We start from the raw sequence: 19,884 nt of genomic DNA on the forward strand, positions 1-19,884 counted from the left end.
TAGAGGGTGCTCCTTTATAAAGTATAAACACCAGGAGAAAACCAGAGACCTCTGAATTTATTGAAGAAATGCAAAAAAAAAAAAACATACATTTGATTATTTCTGTCTTCTTGGCAATACATCTTATGCCATTGAGAAGCCTGCTGGTGCCATATTTGTTAGGAAAATGCATTTTTTGAGTCGCGCTCAGGAAAAACTCGAAAACTCGTCTTTGCAGCTTTAGATGCTGTTCTGCTGTTGACTCCTGTTCGGTGTTGTTTATTTGGTTGGATGATTAAAGTCTGAAGAATCGAGACATATTAGTCGTTTAACAAACAGGGGCCTCGGTAGCATGTGGAAGAACCACACACAGCCACAGCGGCCTGGCAGCTCCTCGTGTTGCTCACCGTCTCAGTCAGTCGCTGCTTCTGGATCCCAGTCTCTTGTCACCGGTCAGCCATTGTGGTTGTGTTGGTCACTGTGGAACAAACGGAACCTCAGCCTGATCCCTCAGGTGTTCAGAGGGGACAAAGGTCAGGACTGTAGGCAGGACAGTTTGGCCCTCAACTGTGGAGATGTGGGATTGGCTCTGGCTGCTCACAGGTGCTGATAATCAGGCGTCTGATCATCAGAAGCTCAAATATAAGCTGTTTGACAGAGAAGATTTTCATGACTCCAACCCACAAACTGAACTCTGCTGCTCAACACATAAACGCATTTTCCAAACAAATATGGCTCCATTTGAAGGGGAAACAAAGAGGCTTTCCAACAATTCATGATTTATTCCCAAGAAGCATTATTACAAAAAAAGAAATAATCGGCTAAACACAAATTTCCCTACTTTTTGTAATATGTTTATATTTTAAGAGAGCAGCTGCAATAAATCATCTTATTCTGAGGGTTTTAGTAAAGTACATTTACTCACATTACATTATGTTCTACCGCTGATGGGAATTAATTACTCAAATGTTTGTAAGATAAGGATGATTGAACAAATCTTAGGGAGGAATAAAAGAACGTTTTGGCAAAAACAAACAATAGTTTTGTTTAAATTTAAACCTCACCCACTTCAAGGCACACGACTAAATTCTGGTAATGTTTAAATAAATCAGATAATGTTTTTTTTCTTTTTACTCTGAAGAGTGAACAGATGTCACAGCTCATACAAATAATAATTCAGGGTTCAAGCTGGAATATAAAAGTGAACCAGAAGATGAAGTGAAGATCTGTGGAAATTTTATGAGTGATTAATCTCTTACTTGTTGTAGACAGCTCTTTGAACAAGCTCAGTTTGGTGAAATACAAAGTTATTCTAAATGTGTTGACAAGCTAACAGATAGTTCAAGAATGCCATCTTTAAAGTCCAAAATCAAAGTTTTTTCAGAACAGAAAAAGCTATTTATAAACCTTTATCCAGTCTGCATTTGTTTACACAGATTTCTAAAGTTGCAAAAAGCAGCTGCGGCATTTTTAATACAGGAAGCTGTAGCTCTGGTTCTTTTTCTGCTTAAAAAAATAAATAAACACGTAACGTAACATTGATGGCAACATAACGATTCATGAAACAGCGTTTGCATAAATGATTGAGATGCGAGCTGTTTTAAGATGGCTGCTTTGGCGTCACTCAGACCATCAGTCAGCGCGTCAGACCGGTCAGAATTAAGCTGTTTTTCCCCCCAAACAGAGGTTGTTTAAGCGACCATCTACAACAGGTAAGATGTTAATTATTCATTTCTCATTGTTCCACAGAGCCACGCTTCAAAGAGATCTAAACCATCGCTCTGAAAAGACTTCTAACACGTCGACTGAGCAGACATGGAGGTCTTTATTGTTCAACTATGTTTATAGTACAGTGCCACATCTCTCAGCCGCCGTGGCGCCCGACACACATTAGTCAACAACTTTTAAACCGCCGCCGTGTACACACGAATACACACTCGCACTGTTTTCAATGTAAACATCGCAGGCTTAAAGAGTTATGGAAAAAGCAAGGTAGTCATTAAACATTTTGCTTTCTCGGTTTCTCTTTGTAAAAGTTCAGAGGGGGGAAAAAAAACACACATACACACGCACACAAAAAATAAAATAAAATAAAGGTTCTTGTTTGGATGCTCACCATTTGGGGAATAACAAAACTCAGTCCGGTTCCCTCTTTTCACTACAGTCACAAACACGCAACCATACGCGCACACAGAGGAGATTCTCATTCAGGCAAATGTTTTATCAAAGTGTAGTTAAAGTGTTTCTGAATGCTTGCGGTAGGCAGAAGGGACAATAGTGAATTTCTCAAGTGAAACATCTAGCAACAATAACGTTCTTTTATTCATAATCCTTCCTACGGGAAAAAGGCCTTGTGTGTAAGTTCCCTTGTTTTGTCACAGGATGGAGCATTCCTGTTCCCAATCCTGCCTGAAGTTGCATTACCTTTTAGCGCGTACAAAGTACAAGGCGTTGGTTTTAGGGTAGTACTTTGCATTTTGCTTTTTGTCCATGAGACCCCCAAAAATGATGAGCTCCCCTCTGCCCTGCACCACGGTGTGAAGGCTGGTCTCCGGAGGTCCTGTGACTGCGGCGGGAGTCCCGTTACCGTAGACCTTCCAGGACACGACCCCGTTGGATTTGGCCTGGGACACGTCCAACACGTACATCTGCATGGGCTTACAGTTCAGAGACTGGTACAGGGGCTTTCCTACATTCAGGCTCTGAGGCGGGTGATGACCCAGGCGCCGTGCTATAGGTGGGATAGCGTGTCCGTCGGCTACAGCAGCTTGTGGGGGGCTGGAGGAGGATGAAGGAGGCGTTCCTCCTCCCCCACCACTGCCTCCTACAGGAGAAGCCCCCTGTGTCTGAAAGGAAGACGACGACGAAGGTAACGATGAGGAAGATTTGTTTTTCACCGCCTCTAGCCCTCGTCGGAGGGCAGCGGGGGACACTGCTCCAGGGGGCGTGCGTGGGGAGCCCGACGGAGGTGTGTGCAGGCCGTTGGTGCTCGGGACCTCGGGGTGATGGGCGGCAGAGGGAGGAGACTCCCAGCCATAGTCTGTGGAGCCAGGCAGGTGAGGACGGGAGGGGGGAGACCCGCCCTGAGCTGGGCTTGTCCGAGGAGAGGGAGAGGATCCATTTATCAGAGGAGGGAGCGGAGGAAGAAGAGGGCTGTCTGGGCCCTGTAAAGGAGACGGCTGCTGGGACGAAGATGGACTCCCATCTCTGGCACTTCCTCTAGCTGAGGGCCGAGGTCTCAGAGTGCCCCATCGGCCGTTTACGCACGGAGCCTCTTCAGCGGCGCCCAGGACAACGCCGGCAGCTCCGCTTCGAATGGGAGACTGGGAGCGCAGGGAAGGCGGCTCGGGGCCCAAAGGGGCGGGTGTGGCACTTATCGGAGAGGGTCTGGAATTAAGACTGGGGCTGAGCGGCGCACGGCCAGAGGGAGCCTGTGAGAAAACCACGACACACTGGCCCACCTGGGAGCAAAACAGCAAGTTTAGAAAATAAAACGAAACATCAAAAACACAGAGCAGAATAAACAGCTTGGGGGGGAGACTTACCCTACACGCTGGGTGACACCATAACTCGGGAGCTCCATGTTCCTCGTTTTCCACCTGCAGCTGCTGCCACCTCCATGTTGGGCTATCCATGTGGAGGAGCCACGCATCTTTCAGGAGCTTTTAAACCAGACACAAAAGAGTGAATCTGAACCGTGTTCCCTTCTGATGTTCCACAAGGTTTCACAATATTCCCCGCAGACAAGAGCTGACACCAAAAAGACAGGTTTATCAAATAAAAAATAAACTTACTGCATTAGGGCCTCCACAGCCTCCCAAGATGAGCAAAGTCTTCTCATCAATAACAATCTAAGAGGAAAAAAAACACCGAGCTCGTATCGATTCATTTCACACACAAAACATTATTTTAAACCCGGCTGGTTTAAAAACGGAAACCTTCTTACTTGAGACTGGCCTCCTCGCGGGTGGGGCGACGGACCTGATATCGCTGGTTTGGACCAGGACCACTGCTCCAGATCCAAAACCCAGACTTCATTACTCCTGTTTAAAAAAAACAAAAACAAAGATACATGAACAAAACAGCAAGGTTTTTTTCTCACTGAGGCTATTTTCACCCATGATCTTTGAAGCTGAAGTTTTCTAGCTATTATCCGTGACGGCAGCAAATACCAGCATCAGAGAGAGAGCAGACTTTAGGCAGAGTTCACGCTTGTACATACATTTGGCGTGCTCCTAAAGATCCGCCAAACACCACCATGGTGTTCCCGATCACAGACGACGAGTGGCCAGCCATAGGCGGAGGCCCGTGTGTTGTTACGATACAGTTCCACCTGAGAGCGTCGAAGAAAAAGACAAAACACAGGAGAGCAGGGATAAAATAACGGTGAAAAGGTTAACCTGAAGTTTCACATTTTCATACAGTTTGTCTAAACCTAGTGTGGGCAATCCTGGTCCTTGAGGGGCCCTATGCTGTGTGTTCTCCTTGTTTCTCTGCTCCAACACTCCTGATTCAGAGGTTAAATCACCTCTTCATGTTCTGCAGAAGCCTGTTAATCACCCATTGGTTCATATCAGGCATGTTGGAGCAGAGAAACAAGTAAAACATGAAGGATAGTGACCCTTGTGGATCAGGGTTGCCCAACCCTGGTTTAAGCCAAACCCTCTGAACCATCGAAGTCCATCTCACCAGTTCTTTGATGGAGAATAGGTGTGGATTTCGTCAAAAAACCTTTCCGGTTGGTGCAGGGGATAAGGGCTGGGCCGCGTCCATCCACCAAACAGCACTAACAGATCTTTGTGCATCACTAGAGTCGCTCCAGCTTTAGGAGATGGATAGGAGCCTGTAAAAAAAAAAAAAAAAACAGTCACATGTGATGATAATATGATGAGAAAATCAATTATTCAAATCACACATACATTTTGTTGAGAATAAATGTCTTTAGAAAACATACAGGTTCTAAGTCTGTCTTTAGCAATAAAATGCAAACGTAGAGTAAACCAACCTGATGTGCTCGTCTGATTTTATTACCAACTCCTAAATGTTGTGCACTGAGCTGCTGCTTTTACTCATCTGACTGATGTGTTTATAAATGTGACTGGTCGTTCCACTACTCTCCCAACATTAGTCAACTGATTACTTGACAGAAAAAAAAGCTCTGAATTACTTTGTCCCGTTGGCCTTAACGATGAGGTGATTAGGTTCTCACCTGAGGCTAAAGGTCGGATCCATTCCTTGCTGTTGAGGTCAAGTCTCCATAAATCGTTGAAGGCAGCATTGCAGCTACTCTGAGTGCAACCCCCAAACACATACATGGACTGATTTGAGTCATAGTAACATGCACCTGCAAGGTTTCATGAAAAAAAAGAACATTTATATATAAATCACAAATCAACAACAAACTGAGAATCAATGCATATTGTTAGAAAAACACAAAAATATCTCAAATCACTTTTACATAGATGTAAATGTAGAAAAATGAAAGAAAACATTTTAAAAATCCAGAGTTAGGTTTGCTTGACTCATTTAAATTTTTAACATGTTTATTTACACTACAGCAGTGGACAGAATGAACTGAAAAGTCTCTCTCTGCACAAGAACAGTACTACTCAAAATTTAAAGCCGAAACCAGAACATGCGTTTAAACTGATGACATTGCGTGATGTGAAGGAGCAAATACTGACTGTGTGAAAAGCGCTGAGTAATGGGAGTTCCTGGATATGGGTACGTCCGACTTTCCCACTGGATGTTTCCCTCCTGGATCGCTCTCAGAAAACCATGGTAACACTGATAGGCAACACCTAATTGAGAGGAAGCACAAGTGAGCAACGCAAACATTACAAAAGGTCTTACTGCCAGCACGGCGGTGAGGTTTTCACTTAACGAGTTACAATTGCAATTTTGAAAAAGGTGGGGTGAAATGTAAATAGAAACAGAATGCGAACGGCGCTTCGGTGAATCCTGCTGGTGAAGCGCTGGCTCTAAACCGACTCAGGCCTGATTCTGTAATGAACATCTGTCTGTCCACGGTCTCAGGAACACTTCCACAAATCACTGTCTGTAAACACAGCTCGTCGTGTCATCCAGATACGCTGGTTAAAGCTCTAACGTGCAAAGAAGCAGCCATATGTGAACACCATCCTGAAACACTGCTGTCTTCTCTGGGCCAGTGCTTATTTAAAATGGACTGAGGCAAACCACAGACGCCAAATTATCTGTACTAGGAGAAGCACCATCCAGCCTGTTATCAGCACAAGGTATAAAAGCCTGCCTCTCTGATGGTATAGGGGTGCATTAGTCCCTCTCAGGTTTTACAACATCATATGCTTTTGATGACTTCTCTTTCAGCGTAGGCCTTTAATATTTTAGCAATTCAACTCTAAACCTCATACTGCGTCCATTACAGCAGCATGCTTTTGTGAATTTGAGATTTGAAAACCATTGCATTCTGTTCTAATTTACATTTTACACAACATGTAAACTTTTTCAGTATTGGGGTTGTATAAAAACCAAACACATTCAGAGTAACACTACCCAGGTTGACATCAGTTTGAGTTTTATACAGGGTTTTGCAAAAATTATGAGTATACCTTTAATGAGACGGTACCACTGCTTACAAACTAATGCAGCGGTCTTGTGCTCCTGATAAGGTGAGAGGAAGGACAAAATATACTCGAGAACTTCCTCTGGAAGCTCCACCATTGTTCTCCCTTTTTCTTTGGCACCACTGTTCACGTTCCTTTCTTCTCTGCATGACCCCATCTTTGCCTCCACCTCTTCTGCTATCCCAGCAGTAGCTGTACCTTCATCCTCTGTATCCATGGCAACAAAGTATCCATCTTCATTGTCAGGCGAAAGTGACATTATGATCTGTTGAAACATGGGTGTACATGAAAGACCATGAGTAAGACCAGCTTCAGTTACATTTCTGCATAGTACAGTGCTATTTCCCCCCCCCCCCATTTGCTCAACCTAAAACATTTACCCAGCACATACGTACTGTGTGGTTCTTTCAACTGAGTCTAAGTAAGGACGAGGCCTTACATAAAACTACAAGAGCTCTTATTCTGGTTATTTAAAAGCAAAAACCAGCATCGACTTTTGTGGCAATCAGCCCACAGTACGAAAAACTAAATGTATTGTTTAAAATTGATTTTGTCCTTTCCTTACATCGTGGAGATGGCCTTGCCAATAGGCACGTTTCTTATATTATTAGCCCAATCTAGCTAGCCATCTTTAGCATTCACATAATAAATAAATCACTCGCATTGCTAATGCTAATTATCTCCTAAATAAAGCTAGCCACTGCTACCTAAAACAGCTAAGCACGTTCAACATGATCATTATTATTATTATTGTTTAAATTTAATGGATAAAAACGGTTTAGTCGTAATTTTATGAATTTAACGTCTGATTCAGAGAGTATGAGCTAGCGGTGGCTAATGCTAACCAGCCCAGCCAGCGTCGAGGCTAACGGCAGCCAGCACCAAACGGTCTTTATTTAACGATTTACTCCTCGGGTTGCGCGTCTTCTCCGGATCACGTCTGTCTAACGGAACGGGGAACAGGGAAATCCATTACATCTTCGCTGTCGCGACGGAGTGACATCCTTTCGCGTCCGCAGCCCAGCATCGGCTAGCGTTACATCTTACAGGCTAAAGCAGCTAGCCCGTGTGATCTAACGCTCGCGCTCGGCAGCGTCTCTTGTGTGCGCGTCGCTGCCCTGATGTGACAGCTCGTCCCGTCCCTGAAAATGTTGTCAGTTTCGGCTGCGGGAGGCCCTGGTTCGTACCGTTGTTTCTGGACGTGTTCTTTTTGGGGGGCTCTCCGTGCGCGTCTTGCCTCTCCTCCCTCTCTGTATCAGCTCCTCCGCAGCCTCCATGCAATCGCCATCTTCCTCTCGGCGAGCAGCTTCCTCTCCCCGCCGCAGAGGGCAGCGTCTGCCCGGCTGTAGCGCCCAGGGTGGGTCCCCCCGCAGCTGCCGAGGGCTCCTCAAAGGTGCCACAGTAAAGATTAGGATGACCCCAACACTGCTGACACACCCCGAAACTTTATAATAACTAATTCTGTTACATGTATTAAATAAAACGTTTAAAGTTGATGATTAAGAAAACCAGCAAAGACTTTCAGAAAGTCAAACTAAACACCCTAAAGTAAAATATACCTCAACCATGTGTAAACTGGAGATGAATTTAAATTAAATCTTCAGACAAATTAAAAAATACAGCTTTCTTGTGCCTAATTCTGTCTTGAATTGACAACCAATTAGTGAACTTTTGAGTAACTGGATTGTTGCCTATGCTCATTTTGATGTAAATTTGTTTTTAATGGTAAAGACAAGAAAGGGTGTATGGAAGGCCATTTCTGCCACTCTAATGAAAAAAGATCCTCTAATTTAGGGGTCCCCAATAGTGATGGGACTTAAGGCTCTTTTCTGGGACCCGATTCATTTGGATCGACTCACTGAACAGAACCGAACAGAACTCTTTGAGAACCGGTTCATTTGGGGCTCTCAAACGACTCTACATTGAGATGTTTGGTGAAGCGCTCCCATGGGTCTTTAAAGAGCCATTGGACTCATCACTCATCCAACCACCAGGCCAAGGACCAGTACTGGTCCATGGATTAATTGGTACCAGGCCGCACATTAAATAATAAAAACAATAAGTATTTTTACCTACATTGGTCTGCGAGCTATTTTATTTAGAAAAAGTGACCACTTCTATTCTCCACTTTTACCTGTGTTTGATTCAGTCGCAGTTGAGATAGTGTCTCATAATTATGATATAGGGGATCTGTTGTTTATCAGAGAGGTGAAAATGGGCTTTCATGGAAAAAGTCTGTCACAACAAATATAACAATCTTGAAATCACAATAATCTCAGTACATGTAACTTTTGCACAAAAACTGAAGAAGCTAAAGATCTGGGACTAAGAAAAATGTCAGTGAAAAATAAAAACACCACAGAAGGCCAAAGAGCTTCAGGCTGACCCGGAGCCATCTGGAATAGTGGTTTTAGTCTGTAGCAAATAATACACGTTGAATTAAGGGTTACCTGTCTGTTTGTTAAAAGAAACTTAGCCTTCAGTTTATCTCCTCTCAAATTTAGCTTGAAATCATAGTGCATTCACTGTACATTGGAAAAAGGATATCAAAACCTTTTTAGCTATTGTGTTTTGCGATGCAACTGCAAATTTTCATTCATTAACTGTATCTGCTTGTAGGTAGAGTTAGTGAATGTTCAGGGGTTGTGGGAAGGGAGTTGGGCTGGTGAGAGAGAATTGCTAATCTAAAATGTAGGCTTTTGGCTGTATACTTCAGTTTTATGTACAGAAGGAGGAAACAGGAGTTCTAGGAGAAAGCCTATACATGCACACAAACTCCATACAGACATTCTCCATTTGAGATTTGAACCAGCCTCAGTGCACGGAGCAAAGAGCTGTGGTACTGTAATTTTGTTGTATTTTGTCTTATATAATTACAACTAAAGTATGATTCAGACATTTATTAAGGCTTCAGAAACTTATTTAAGCTTGTAAAAAAAATTCATATCTTATATAATATTCTCTTTTTTCAGTTTAAAACTGAAAGTATTTTATCTTCACAGTCTGTTGCTAAAAACAGTTGACGCTACAGTTGTTTGCTGGCGTCGTGACGTCATTTCCGCTCCCCGGACTAAACGGGCTCACTTGAAGGCGTTAGCCTAGCTTAGCATTAAACATTATCTGACACACCTCTCCGCTAGTATTTGGTGTACAGTTGTCATTTCCCCCCTTTGAGCTACAGTGGACGGGCTCGGGTTGATGAGGTGGCCGTGACGACAGATGTAAAGAGACGGGCAGACGGAGGATCGCCTTCGGCATTAAGCTAAAGAAGCTAACACGAGGCTAAAGAAAGGTTTGTGAATATTCCCTTCTTCCAGCTGTACAAAACACGAGATGCCGAGTTTCCTGTAGATTTGTCTTATCAGTGCCGCCCACTGTTTCACGCCCTCAGCTTGCACGGGATAAAGTTTCCCGGAGGAGCTGAGAGGCAGCCAGACAGAATCCGGTTCAACATGGAGGATGAGGAGGTAGCAGAGAGCTGGGAAGAAGCAGCGGACAGTGGGGTGAGTTGAACCCAACGCTGCTGCGTATTTATAACACATGGATAGTTAATCAGGTCCTACTGAGAACCTTGACCAGGGGAAATCTTTGCAGCCCCCACCGTGACTGATATTCACCTGTCTTAATCGTGCTATTCTATTTGCACAAGATGATAAAGTTTAAAACATGGGTAAAAATAAACAACAAGTAATGACTTTTCCTTAACTGAGTTTTGATCCTCCCAATGCAGAACTGATAACTACCAAAACAATGACACAGACAAATGTAGTTGGAGCAGATTTGCTTCCAAAAAAGACTGATTTGATTGTGTCAATCTGAAAACTGTTTTCTAATAATTTCTCTAGATTCTCATGGTTGGAAGATTTCGATTTCTGTATATTTAAGGTTCTTTGTGCTTCATAACATTTTGCTATTCATCATGATTATAAACAACCTGATTGTGTTGATTGTACTGAGACACCCACGCAGCTGCTTCTATTGTTATAATTACAATAATAGTCCTATTTGTTTACAGGTGTTTACAAAAAAGGTGCCAAACAAAGCTATAATATGGAATAATTTACCCGTGCACCTACGCTTTATCGACAGAGAGATTACACTCGTACACATTTTGTTGTCCACCCTGGTCGCACTGTTTTTGTTATTTGGTTCTGTGTGGGAGGTTTAACAAGGTCAGAGTACAGATAACTGAGACGGAAACACACAGACAACATTAAATCACGCACAGTTAGTCTGTCATTCAAGGGTTATGTGGTATTTCATGTTTGATTGACTCTACAGGTATTTTAATAAGAGTATCATCAACTTTAACGTCTGAACGTACAGACGTTCAGTTGTTTACTTTTAAATGCAATTTTTTATCCTCAGGAAATTGAGAGAAGACTTGAGGCGAAGCTGAAAATTAATCAGGAAGCAAAGTAAGTCACAAGCCATCAAATACGATTTCCTTCTGTATTATTTTTATGTTACGCTATGATTCTGTTCGGTCTTTGCAGGAAGTCCAGTTTGAAGCCTGGCAGTTCTCCTGTGCAAACTGCCATCGTAATCCAAGACGACTCTCTGCCTGCAGCACCTCCGCCTCAAATTCGAATTTTAAAGCGTCCCTCCAATAACGGCACCGCGGGAAACTCCTCATCCTCGTCTCGTCCCTCGCAGCAGATGAAGTCTTTGGCCCAGCGGGAGGCGGAATATGCAGAAGCCCGGCGAAGGATTCTGGGCAGTGCTTCTTCAGAAGAAACGCCTCAGGACAATCAGAGCCAGGATAGGTAAGACATAACGAGTCGAACTGAGAGGATGAAATGCACGAGGAGTGTTTGTTATTTATTTATTTATTTATTTTTTCTCCTGTTGGCAGGGCTGCTCGTATGAGTGTGCAACAACCTTTAGAAACAGTTCGTCCAAACAATCAGGTAATCCGTCAACCCACTGGCCCGGATGGCACCTCGGGCTTCCGACTCTGCAGATAAACTGGAGCTGCCTGCTGCAAGGAAAAAAAAAAGTTTCCTCCCTGAGAGAGCCGGGGCGAGTGGGGAAGTTAAAGGGGTTGTGTGTGTATGTGTGTGTGGTTTAGAGAGCAGAGTGGTGAGATGACCTCATATTTGACTGGCAGGAGGGATATGAAGACATGGCATGGACTTAAATGAGCATCTTCACCCTCTCTCTACTCTGCTCACTGGTTTGATCTTTGCCTCAAGCCTTGTTTTTCCCCCCAGTGGAATCTTGCAAGGGCCTGGCAGAGATCAAAGATTTGAAAACCCCCTCTATTCTCAGCGTTAAAAGGCTTTGGTCGCACCGCCCCCCCTCCCCCCCATACACTGTGAGACTTGGATGTACTGTGATGTGCTCTACGATTTCAAGTCGAGTGATCGGACGGCCGCGCGCCAGTTCATCTGGTGTTTGTCACTTCAGGGAGAATGAGGAGAACTTGGTAATCTGCGGGAAATCCTCGGAGTTGCGGAAGCAGACGAGCTTCTTCTCCCCGCCGAAGGAGCAAAGGTCACGGCTGGGTGTCGCGAGGAAGAACGGCCTTGGTTTGTTGCTGCGTTCAGATAAAATTAAGTACAGTGCCAAGAAGTGACTGTGTGTTCAGCAGGCTGAGTGCAAGGTTATAGGAAGTTGTGCTGATTGGACCTTTTTTTCGAAAGTGCACCGTGCTGAATAAAGTTTTAATGTGGCATATGGTGGCTGTGGCTCAGACAAGAACGCTGCTTGGCTTGTTTTCAGCACTGGTAGCTCTAAAAGAAAGGTCCGCTTGGCACACAGCCTCTGGCCCAAAGCTGTGGTCCAAACAACAGGGTCACTATAGCTAAGTTTTTTACAAGCAATAACACTGAAATTACTTCCTGGGTTGTGTTTTTGTTTCGTTTTGTTTAAATCTATTGTCTTAAAATGTTAATATTGTTGTTTTTTTTTCCTTTGACAGTATGTTTAAGTCAGGAGATCAGTAGCGTGTTAAGAAAACTAGGTTGCAATAAGAACATTAATTGTAGTGTTAGATTTAATTTGATCAAATTGTCAAAAGTGAAGAAACTGGAAGCTCAATCTCCTTGTCTGTGTTGCCCAGCTGTATAAAATCAGAATGAGTTAGAGGTTCTTACAGTCAGATGTACTGTATCTATTTTTGTGTCTGTGGCAGCATACTGATTGTGTGTTGTTGAAACATTGGTACACATGTAAATTATACAGAAATGATTATATCAGGCCCAGCGTGCACGAAGATGTATTTTGTTACGTTTTGCAGACGTCGAAGAAATATATGATTAAAAAAACCCCTACGTTTTATTTTAATCAGCGCTCTTTGAAATGAAACAAACTTTATCTTCCTGGTCTTGACGAATGTCTTCCTGTGGTGATTTTCACGCAGCAGGATTTTTACACCAGTGGAGTGCTTGTTTTCCACAAATTCCAAATACGAGTTTACAAACTGTAATATTAACAAAGTAGTTACATCTCGTGGAGTCACAAAAACTGATACGGTGTCATTATTAGAAAGGAGAACAAACACAAAGTCTGTTTGAACCTTTTGAAACTTTTATTGCCTTAAATGATAATTGTCCCCTGCTTGCCATCAAGCACTCATTTAGGTATTTTGGTTTCTCTCTCTCTTTTTCTTTGCTTTGATAGGTTTCACTAATTCGATGCTACATGACCGAGACACAATATGTGGCCGTGGATAGTGAGTTATTTTTTTATTTTTATTTTTTAAGAAAGTTTACAGCCACATTCAGTGAGTCTGCCTTTGTGCTTTCCTTACTGAAGTGCCACATGCCTGCACTTCAACTGGAGTCACTTCAAACTGTCCCTCACAGGAATCTTCTTCTCCACAGCAGTACAACTTCCAAGATGTGCTGCATTTAATCAGAACTCACTAGTTAATAAGAGGGGAAAAGACTGGGACACCTTTTTTCTTATAAAATAAATACACTTTTATGTGGTTAGTGTTTGAACCTATGACAAGAATCATATTATGAACTGTTCTATGGGATCTGGTTCTGCTAATTGACTGTATGGAAGCTTTAAATTATTATTATTATTAATATAATAAACAGTTTGGTCGAGGTATGGACCCTAAAGGGAATTGTAGTATCTTGTATCGGTGCGATCAGCTCATGATGCTTTGTTGCAGTCGTTCACAGCCAGCCATCTAGTTTGACGCTCATTTGATGTCATCGTTTTGAAACTTGAAGAACTGAAATTTGAATACCCTTTAATAAACACACACAAATATACTGCTCCCTGCATTTTTTCCTTTTATTTTGTAAAAGACACCTTGGTGTCATAAGCCAAAAAGAAAAAAACAATAATTTAAAAACAGTTTCAGTCAAACCTTGAGATGCGCCTCTTAATTTTAATTAATTTGAAACCCTAAAACTGCAACCAATACTTTATAGTTGTTCTACAGATTTGACTCAAATGGCTTTAATTCTAATTTCTGAGCCCAGATTTAGTCAAACATCGAAATATGTTTTAAAAGAAGTACATTTGGGCCACAAGTGTGTTTTATTTATAATAGAATGAACATGAAACAAGCTTTGTTCTATGTATTTAATATTTTTTGTAATTTTAATTAAGGATCATTCATCTGAGGAAAAGCCACAAATTATGACAGACTTTCCATTTTAAATCATTGTATTTAATATTACATCGCTGCAGGTAGCAGCTTAGGGTTAGCTCTGACTTTACTGACAAAGTTACAGTTCACTAAAGGATTATAGTCAAATTCACAAAACGAGAATTGGGAAATTGCAAGAGATAGGACCTTGTTAGAAGTTTGAGTTAAATCCGTTGGGGCTCAGATTTCTGATCTTGTTTTTGTGTCTGCCAATAAAGCAAAGAGTGTCAAGAGGCTAGTTGCATATTATGTATTTATATATATAAATTTAGAAGAGGACAATCTGCAATTAGTTTAAAAAGCTGTTCCCTAAATGTAATATCAACTGTATATTTAATATAAAGTAGGTATATTGGAAGGTGAAAATAAATAAATAAAATTAAAAGGTGATTTGCCTCGGTTCCTGCAGTAACACATCCCGGCCTGAGGGTGGCGCTGTCTGAGTCCAGCGCCACCGCTTCAACCCTCCGCCGAGCAGCGGCTGAAGCGTCCATTGAAAGTCGGAAGTTGTGTGTTTTTTTGGGGGTTTGTGAAACTTGACAAGATGGCAGAGGACGACAGTTATGAGTCGATGCTGTGCGTAAAGCCAGAGGTCCATGTTTACCGGATCCCCCCGCGGGCTTCGAACCGCGGATATCGGTGAGAAAGTTTCCGTCTTCTCGGCGGCGGTTGGGGGGTAAAAGTTGCTCGACAAGCTAAATCGAGGGTCGTGCATCCATTATCGGACGAGCGAGCTGTCAGCAAGTTAAGCATTTTTAAATATTATTTTTCTGATTCAGCCGCCGTCCGCTTTAGTAGCTGGTTACTCCTTATGGGACGGGGTATGTGTGGACCTTTCAGGAAAGCCACTTGAATCAGGTTTGTAAAGTTAAAAACACCAATTCGTAGTATCTTAACTCACGGAAGAAGTTTTTTTCTTCTTCTGTGCCTCGCTTGTTTTTATTGTTGGCTCCATATGGATACAAGAATGAAACGTTTCTATTAATGTTGTTAGGGTAAGGTTCGTACAGAAGACAACTGAACTGTGTTTGATGCTTGTTTTTTTTTAAAAAAAAAAACAAGCCTATTTTTCTGCTGTTCGAGCATTTCAGGTGACCATGACCTGCTTCACTGTGGCCATCATGTTGCTGTTCATATATCCACTAACACTGGGGAAAAGGGATTTAACTCGATTAAAATGAAGTTTAATTGTTTAAAATAAAAGACCCTAAATTTGACTTTACAGCTGTTCCGGTTTATTAAAGAACAAACATGAGATGCAGTGAGCTACGACTTTTATCTTTATTTCCTTATTTAACTTTTAAATTCGACCTTTTATTTTATATGAAAGGACAACATTTGCACGTGTGGGCGAGGTCTGAAACCTTTCCAGCTCAGGACCTGATGATTTAAAAAGATCCACAGGTTTTTTTTTTCTTGTAATCGCATATTAAAGTGGTCCATCCTGCTGGAGTGGAAACCCCAGTGAAGTAAATGGAAATAGTTTAGATAAACAATCCTTTTTTTAGAGCTTATCTAAATGAGATACAAGTTGTTTTTATTTGTCTTGAGCCGGAAAAAAACTGCTCCGTGTTTCTATGTTTGTCTGCCCCGATCTTATTGACAGATTTTAATTTCACTTCCTCATGATGTTTTAAACTACGTAAGCAGAAACAAACACAGAGTCAGTCGTTCCATTTAGAATAGACGCAGCTTTTGCCTTTCGATTTAGATTTTCCTGTTTTGTTTTTTGCAGTGCCGCTGACTGGAAGCTGGATGAACCTGCGTGGAGCGGCAGGATGAAGATCACCGCCAAAGGAAAGATGGCCTTCATCAAGCTGGAGGACAAAAACACAGGTAAAACGGTGCGACAGAGGAGAGGTTCGGAGCCTCCAAAAAAGAAACTTGAGCCTCGCGGCACAATACCTGGCGCTGGTGCAACAGAGGTTCAACAGCTGGGCTTTTTATGTATTTCTCCAAGTCTATTCAGCGTTGATGGGTCATATGACGATGGATATGCTCTTTCTTTGTTAACCCAAGCTTGCAAATGAAGTGTTTTATATCATTTGATGCTTGCATGTTTAATTAATTGGGAGGTGCTGATTTAGTAAAACTTCGTATTAGAAAAGCAATTTTTCTGCAATTAAGACATGAGAGGAATGTTGTCAGAAATCTGTAAGTTATGCAAAAAAGTTAATTACCTGCCTGTTAGGTTTTTACAGCTTCGGAGAACACTTTTAAATATTTACTTTATGCTAAGAATCATTTTTCTCTGTTCTCAGCAGTCTCTTTAACTTCTCTGATTAACGCAGCGACGAACAAAACAAGAAATCCTGCCGTGTGTTTTTTACAGACTGTCTGAATTAATTCCTGCTCGCAACAAGACTGTGAAACACAGCGCCAAGTTCTGTGAACTTTTGGATTATGATTTGTACGAATTGTCACAAACTGAAGGCAGTGACTTTAACTGGAGGAAGTTGGTTTTAAGTTTATCCGCTCTACGATCTTTTACGCTTCTTTACTCCGCTGCTTTCATTGCCCAAATATGCGAGCAACTGTGCAATGAAGACTCCTGTCAAAACTATTAATACCATCCTTGGTCCTTTTCCACTTCTTCATCGTAGCATGAAAGAACCCGGAGGCTGTGTTGTATGTGAATGTTTTTTTTTTTTTTCTTTTTGTGCAGGAGAGCTGTTTGCACAAGCTCCAGTTGATCAGTATCCAGGTTGTGTGGTTGAAGCAGTCACAGACTCCAGCAGGTACTTTGTCATCCGGATAGAAGACGGCAACGGTGAGGAGATGCTTCAAAACCATGCTTTGAAAATTAATCGCAAACTTTCTACAGCAAGCACCGCCACAAAACCCCACTAAGCCCTCCAAGTGCCACCTTCTGTAACGGACAATAGAAACAGCACAAGCTCTTATTCACATCTGACACCAACAAGTAAACTGGCCTAGTTCCTCACCCCAGAGGAAGGACATATTTAGGATAACCTGAATCAAATGTTCTCACTGTTTTGCACCTTTTGTTGCTCCCAAGTCCTTTAAAGACTTTACTGAGCCCCCTCTAGAATAGGGGTGGCCAATCCTGGTTCTCGAGGGCCACCATCCTGCATGTTTTACTTGTTTCTCTGCTCCAACACACCTGATCTGAATCAATGGGTGATTAACAGGCTTCTGCAGAACATGAAGAGGTGATTTAACCACTGAATCAGGTGTGTTGGAGCAGGGAAACAGGATAGTGGGCGTCCTGCCTCAGAACATCATTTTGTGTTCCACAGGGGTTTCTGACACATTGTTCAATACGTTTGTGTTTCAAGTTTCCATTTGGGGTCAAATTTGTAACATTTGAACCACTAGTCTTTGAGGCGTTCTCTTCTTTTTTAGCTTCACATCACAGTTCATCTCATGATGGTTAGAGTCCGATTAGGGTTACATTTTCTTCTGAGTGCCACCAGTGGTACTTGTACCACAGCTTGAGAACTATAGATTGTTTTCATTAGATTATTTTTTTACTAGCTTTAGTTTCTTTTGTACCTCAAGCTTTTCTTTTTATTTATTTTCGAGTTGAATCTCTAAAGGAACCCACATCAGCTTATAGCTGTGTTCTTAAAAGAAGAGAGGCAGAAGCCACGACGTTCTCTTAATTGTTGTCTTATTTTTCCTCTTTTAAAGGACGTCATGCCTTCATCGGTTTGGGTTTTGCGGATCGCGGCGACTCCTTTGACTTTAATGTTGCTTTACAAGATCATTTCAAGTAAGTCACTTTGTTTATGAGATGTTCTGTTTATTATGTTGTCTGCATGTTTTACATTTCATACATCAGACTTTTAGAGATTATTATTACTACCATCAGTAGCGCTTCACTCCACTGATTTTGATTGTTGGTTATAAATGGGTCGGGTTAGATTGTGCGTAATTGGATTTTAATTGGACCAGTTTGATTTTTGTATTTTTTTTTGGTACAGAACTCTGAGACGACTTTCTCGATAAATAAACTGAACTAAAAACTAAATTGAACACTGAAATTGAGATATTTCTTTAGTTAGACCACAGCTGTAAGGGACTGTAGTGATGAAGCACGTGTGTGATTAAAAAAGGAAAAGATGTTTTCAGGATGTTGGGCTCATTTGTTGCAGTAAAATGTCTTTTTTTTTGTCTCTACTGCAGTGACTTGTTCAGACTCTGTTCCAACTTACTTCTGACTTTTATTGATCTGTCGAAGGTGGGTGAAGCAGGAAGGCGAGCTGGCGAAGCTGGAGGCCACTCAGAGCGCAGCACCTAAACTGGACCTGAGCTTCAAGGAGGGACAGACCATCAAGATCAGCCTTGGGGTGAGGCCACAAAAAACCACCAAACACACTCATAAATCGGCGGGCCTAAATGTATGAAACTGTTTCACAGAACATTAAGAAGAAGGATGCAGGTGGGGCCAAACCTCGACCTGCGGCCGGCAGCCTGCTCCCTCCTCCCCCAGGAGGGAAGCCCGGAGGAGCTGTCCTGCCGCCTCCCGGAGGACAGCAGCCGGTCTCCGCCGCACCGATTAACGCCGGTAAGTAAATGCGCGCCTGCATTAGAACCACAAACGGTCCATTTCAAACCACTGAAGTATTTCGACAGCTACTAGGATCGCGATTAATTTAATGCTCGAAAATCTGACCTTCCTCCTCCTCGCACGCGTTCAGCTCCTCTTTTAGACTTCGGCTCCTCGGTCCCGGTGGCGCAGCCCGGCTCAGACCTGTGGGGAGACTTCACGTCCGCAGGCTCCAAGTAAGTCCAAGTTTACATCTGCGCCATCGCATCTCGTTTAATTTCTTTGGGTTCCTCTCTCCATCATCACCTGCATCTCCCTCCTCCTCCTCCTCCTCCTCCTCAGCAGCTCCAACAAAGATGATGTCCAGTCGGGATGGGTGCAGTTCAGTTGAGCCAAAGGAAACAAGCTCACACTCAGGTTCCAAACATTCCCCGGACAGGACGATTGTGACACAAAAATACTAAAGAAGAAGATTTCACAGCTGCTTTCACTTCATAAAGAAAAGAACAGTCTGCTCTGGATCAAACATTAATATTTTTTACAACTCCTCACTCTCTGCTATGCAGTAGGATTCAGTTTTAGTTTTAGTTTTGTTTTTTTTGTAAAAAAAAAACAAGGGAATATTTGTCTCGTGACATTAATCAGAAAATTTCTTCTCCACCTTAAATCAAATTTTCCTTGTTTTGCTACTTTTGATTAGTCCTTCCACTGTTCTTTCCAGAATCGGATTTTATTTCCTTTTTTTTTTCCCCCACAACATTTTGCCTCCAGGTTCTCTTAATGTCGCTCATCTCCAGCTCTCCTTCGCCTCGTGGGAAACTGTTTCGTTTAGCTGTGTAACAGCGTCTGTTTTCTTTATTTTAGCTGTGGGTTTTTTTTTTTTTTTGGTGTTTTGGTAAACCTTTAAAAGACGTTTTACATTAAGGCTCAGATTTTCTTTTTAAATCACTTTCGGGGAATAGATGATGCTCCTTGTTTCGCCTGTTGTTGTTTTGTCTGGTTTTTGTTTTTTTTTTTAGAAATGTGCCTTTTACCCAGCTGTAATCTCCTTTCTTCTCTCCCTCCTCCTTAATCTGATGAAGTGCCTTCCTGAGAAAGACCTAAAATTTATTCTTGTGTAAATAAACTATATATTTCTTTGGGTTGTTGTTCTTGTTGTTTAATTTATTCTACAG

At 42.2% G+C, this 19,884-nt stretch overlaps 3 protein-coding genes across 6 annotated transcripts; 2 read left to right on the forward strand and 1 right to left on the reverse strand.

The window, feature by feature from the left end:
• Positions 1 to 737: 737 nt before the first annotated feature.
• On the reverse strand, positions 738 to 7,914 carry fbxo42 (F-box protein 42). Of its 3 annotated transcripts, none has more exons than XM_017415647.2 (10): positions 7,772 to 7,914; positions 6,570 to 6,849; positions 5,664 to 5,780; positions 5,189 to 5,323; positions 4,669 to 4,822; positions 4,202 to 4,312; positions 3,926 to 4,022; positions 3,774 to 3,830; positions 3,525 to 3,641; positions 738 to 3,440 (listed from the first exon to the last, which is right to left on the reverse strand). In XM_017415647.2, the coding sequence occupies exons 1-10, from the start codon at positions 7,859 to 7,861 to the stop codon at positions 2,400 to 2,402; spliced, it is 2,199 nt and encodes a 732-aa protein (XP_017271136.1). In that variant the 5' UTR covers positions 7,862 to 7,914; the 3' UTR covers positions 738 to 2,399. The 3 variants fall into 3 exon arrangements, with proteins under 3 accessions (XP_017271136.1, XP_017271137.1, XP_024861588.1); XM_017415648.3 differs by lacking the exon at positions 7,772 to 7,914 and adding an exon at positions 7,561 to 7,713; XM_025005820.2 differs by lacking the exon at positions 7,772 to 7,914 and adding an exon at positions 7,493 to 7,636.
• A 1,709-nt stretch (positions 7,915 to 9,623) lies between these two features.
• Positions 9,624 to 13,813, forward strand: LOC108235591 (SUZ domain-containing protein 1-like). Its single transcript, XM_017415700.3, has 5 exons — positions 9,624 to 9,876; positions 9,976 to 10,087; positions 10,953 to 11,002; positions 11,081 to 11,350; positions 11,440 to 13,813. Exons 2-5 carry the CDS (start codon positions 10,037 to 10,039, stop codon positions 11,549 to 11,551), a joined length of 483 nt encoding a protein of 160 aa, XP_017271189.1. The 5' UTR covers positions 9,624 to 9,876; positions 9,976 to 10,036; the 3' UTR covers positions 11,552 to 13,813.
• Positions 13,814 to 14,675: 862 nt separating this feature from the next.
• On the forward strand, positions 14,676 to 19,851 carry necap2 (NECAP endocytosis associated 2). 2 transcript variants are annotated; one of them, XM_017415745.3, is made up of 8 exons: positions 14,676 to 14,835; positions 15,932 to 16,032; positions 16,862 to 16,966; positions 17,851 to 17,932; positions 18,401 to 18,509; positions 18,580 to 18,727; positions 18,861 to 18,945; positions 19,052 to 19,851. In XM_017415745.3, exons 1-8 carry the CDS (start codon positions 14,741 to 14,743, stop codon positions 19,098 to 19,100), a joined length of 774 nt encoding a protein of 257 aa, XP_017271234.1. In that variant the 5' UTR covers positions 14,676 to 14,740; the 3' UTR covers positions 19,101 to 19,851. The 2 variants fall into 2 exon arrangements, with proteins under 2 accessions (XP_017271234.1, XP_017271235.1); XM_017415746.3 differs by having other exon boundaries at positions 19,055 to 19,851.
• Positions 19,852 to 19,884: the final 33 nt, after the last annotated feature.

Source organism: Kryptolebias marmoratus, linkage group LG4 (assembly GCF_001649575.2).
Source record: "Kryptolebias marmoratus isolate JLee-2015 linkage group LG4, ASM164957v2, whole genome shotgun sequence".
Taxonomy (NCBI): domain Eukaryota; kingdom Metazoa; phylum Chordata; class Actinopteri; order Cyprinodontiformes; family Rivulidae; genus Kryptolebias; species Kryptolebias marmoratus.

What these genes read in the sequence shown, in the direction of transcription:
- necap2 (XM_017415745.3), top strand. Translation starts at nt 14,741, where the DNA reads ATGGCAGAGGACGACAGTTATGAGTCGATGCTGTGCGTAAAGCCAGAG. An exon ending in GCTTCGAACCGCGGATATCG is followed by an intron (nt 14,836 to 15,931) that starts GTGAGAAAGTTT and finishes TGTTTTTTGCAG; the next exon opens with TGCCGCTGACTGGAAGCTGG. An exon ending in CCGGATAGAAGACGGCAACG is followed by an intron (nt 16,967 to 17,850) that starts GTGAGGAGATGC and finishes CCTCTTTTAAAG; the next exon opens with GACGTCATGCCTTCATCGGT.
- fbxo42 (XM_017415647.2), bottom strand. Translation starts at nt 7,861, where the DNA reads ATGGAGGCTGCGGAGGAGCTGATACAGAGAGGGAGGAGAGGCAAGACG. An exon ending in GAACACGTCCAGAAACAACG is followed by an intron (nt 6,850 to 7,771) that starts GTACGAACCAGG and finishes ATGTTTCAACAG; the next exon opens with ATCATAATGTCACTTTCGCC. An exon ending in GGTGTCACCCAGCGTGTAGG is followed by an intron (nt 3,441 to 3,524) that starts GTAAGTCTCCCC and finishes TTTTGCTCCCAG; the next exon opens with GTGGGCCAGTGTGTCGTGGT.
- LOC108235591 (XM_017415700.3), top strand. Translation starts at nt 10,037, where the DNA reads ATGGAGGATGAGGAGGTAGCAGAGAGCTGGGAAGAAGCAGCGGACAGT. An exon ending in AAGAAGCAGCGGACAGTGGG is followed by an intron (nt 10,088 to 10,952) that starts GTGAGTTGAACC and finishes TTTTATCCTCAG; the next exon opens with GAAATTGAGAGAAGACTTGA. An exon ending in GACAATCAGAGCCAGGATAG is followed by an intron (nt 11,351 to 11,439) that starts GTAAGACATAAC and finishes TCCTGTTGGCAG; the next exon opens with GGCTGCTCGTATGAGTGTGC.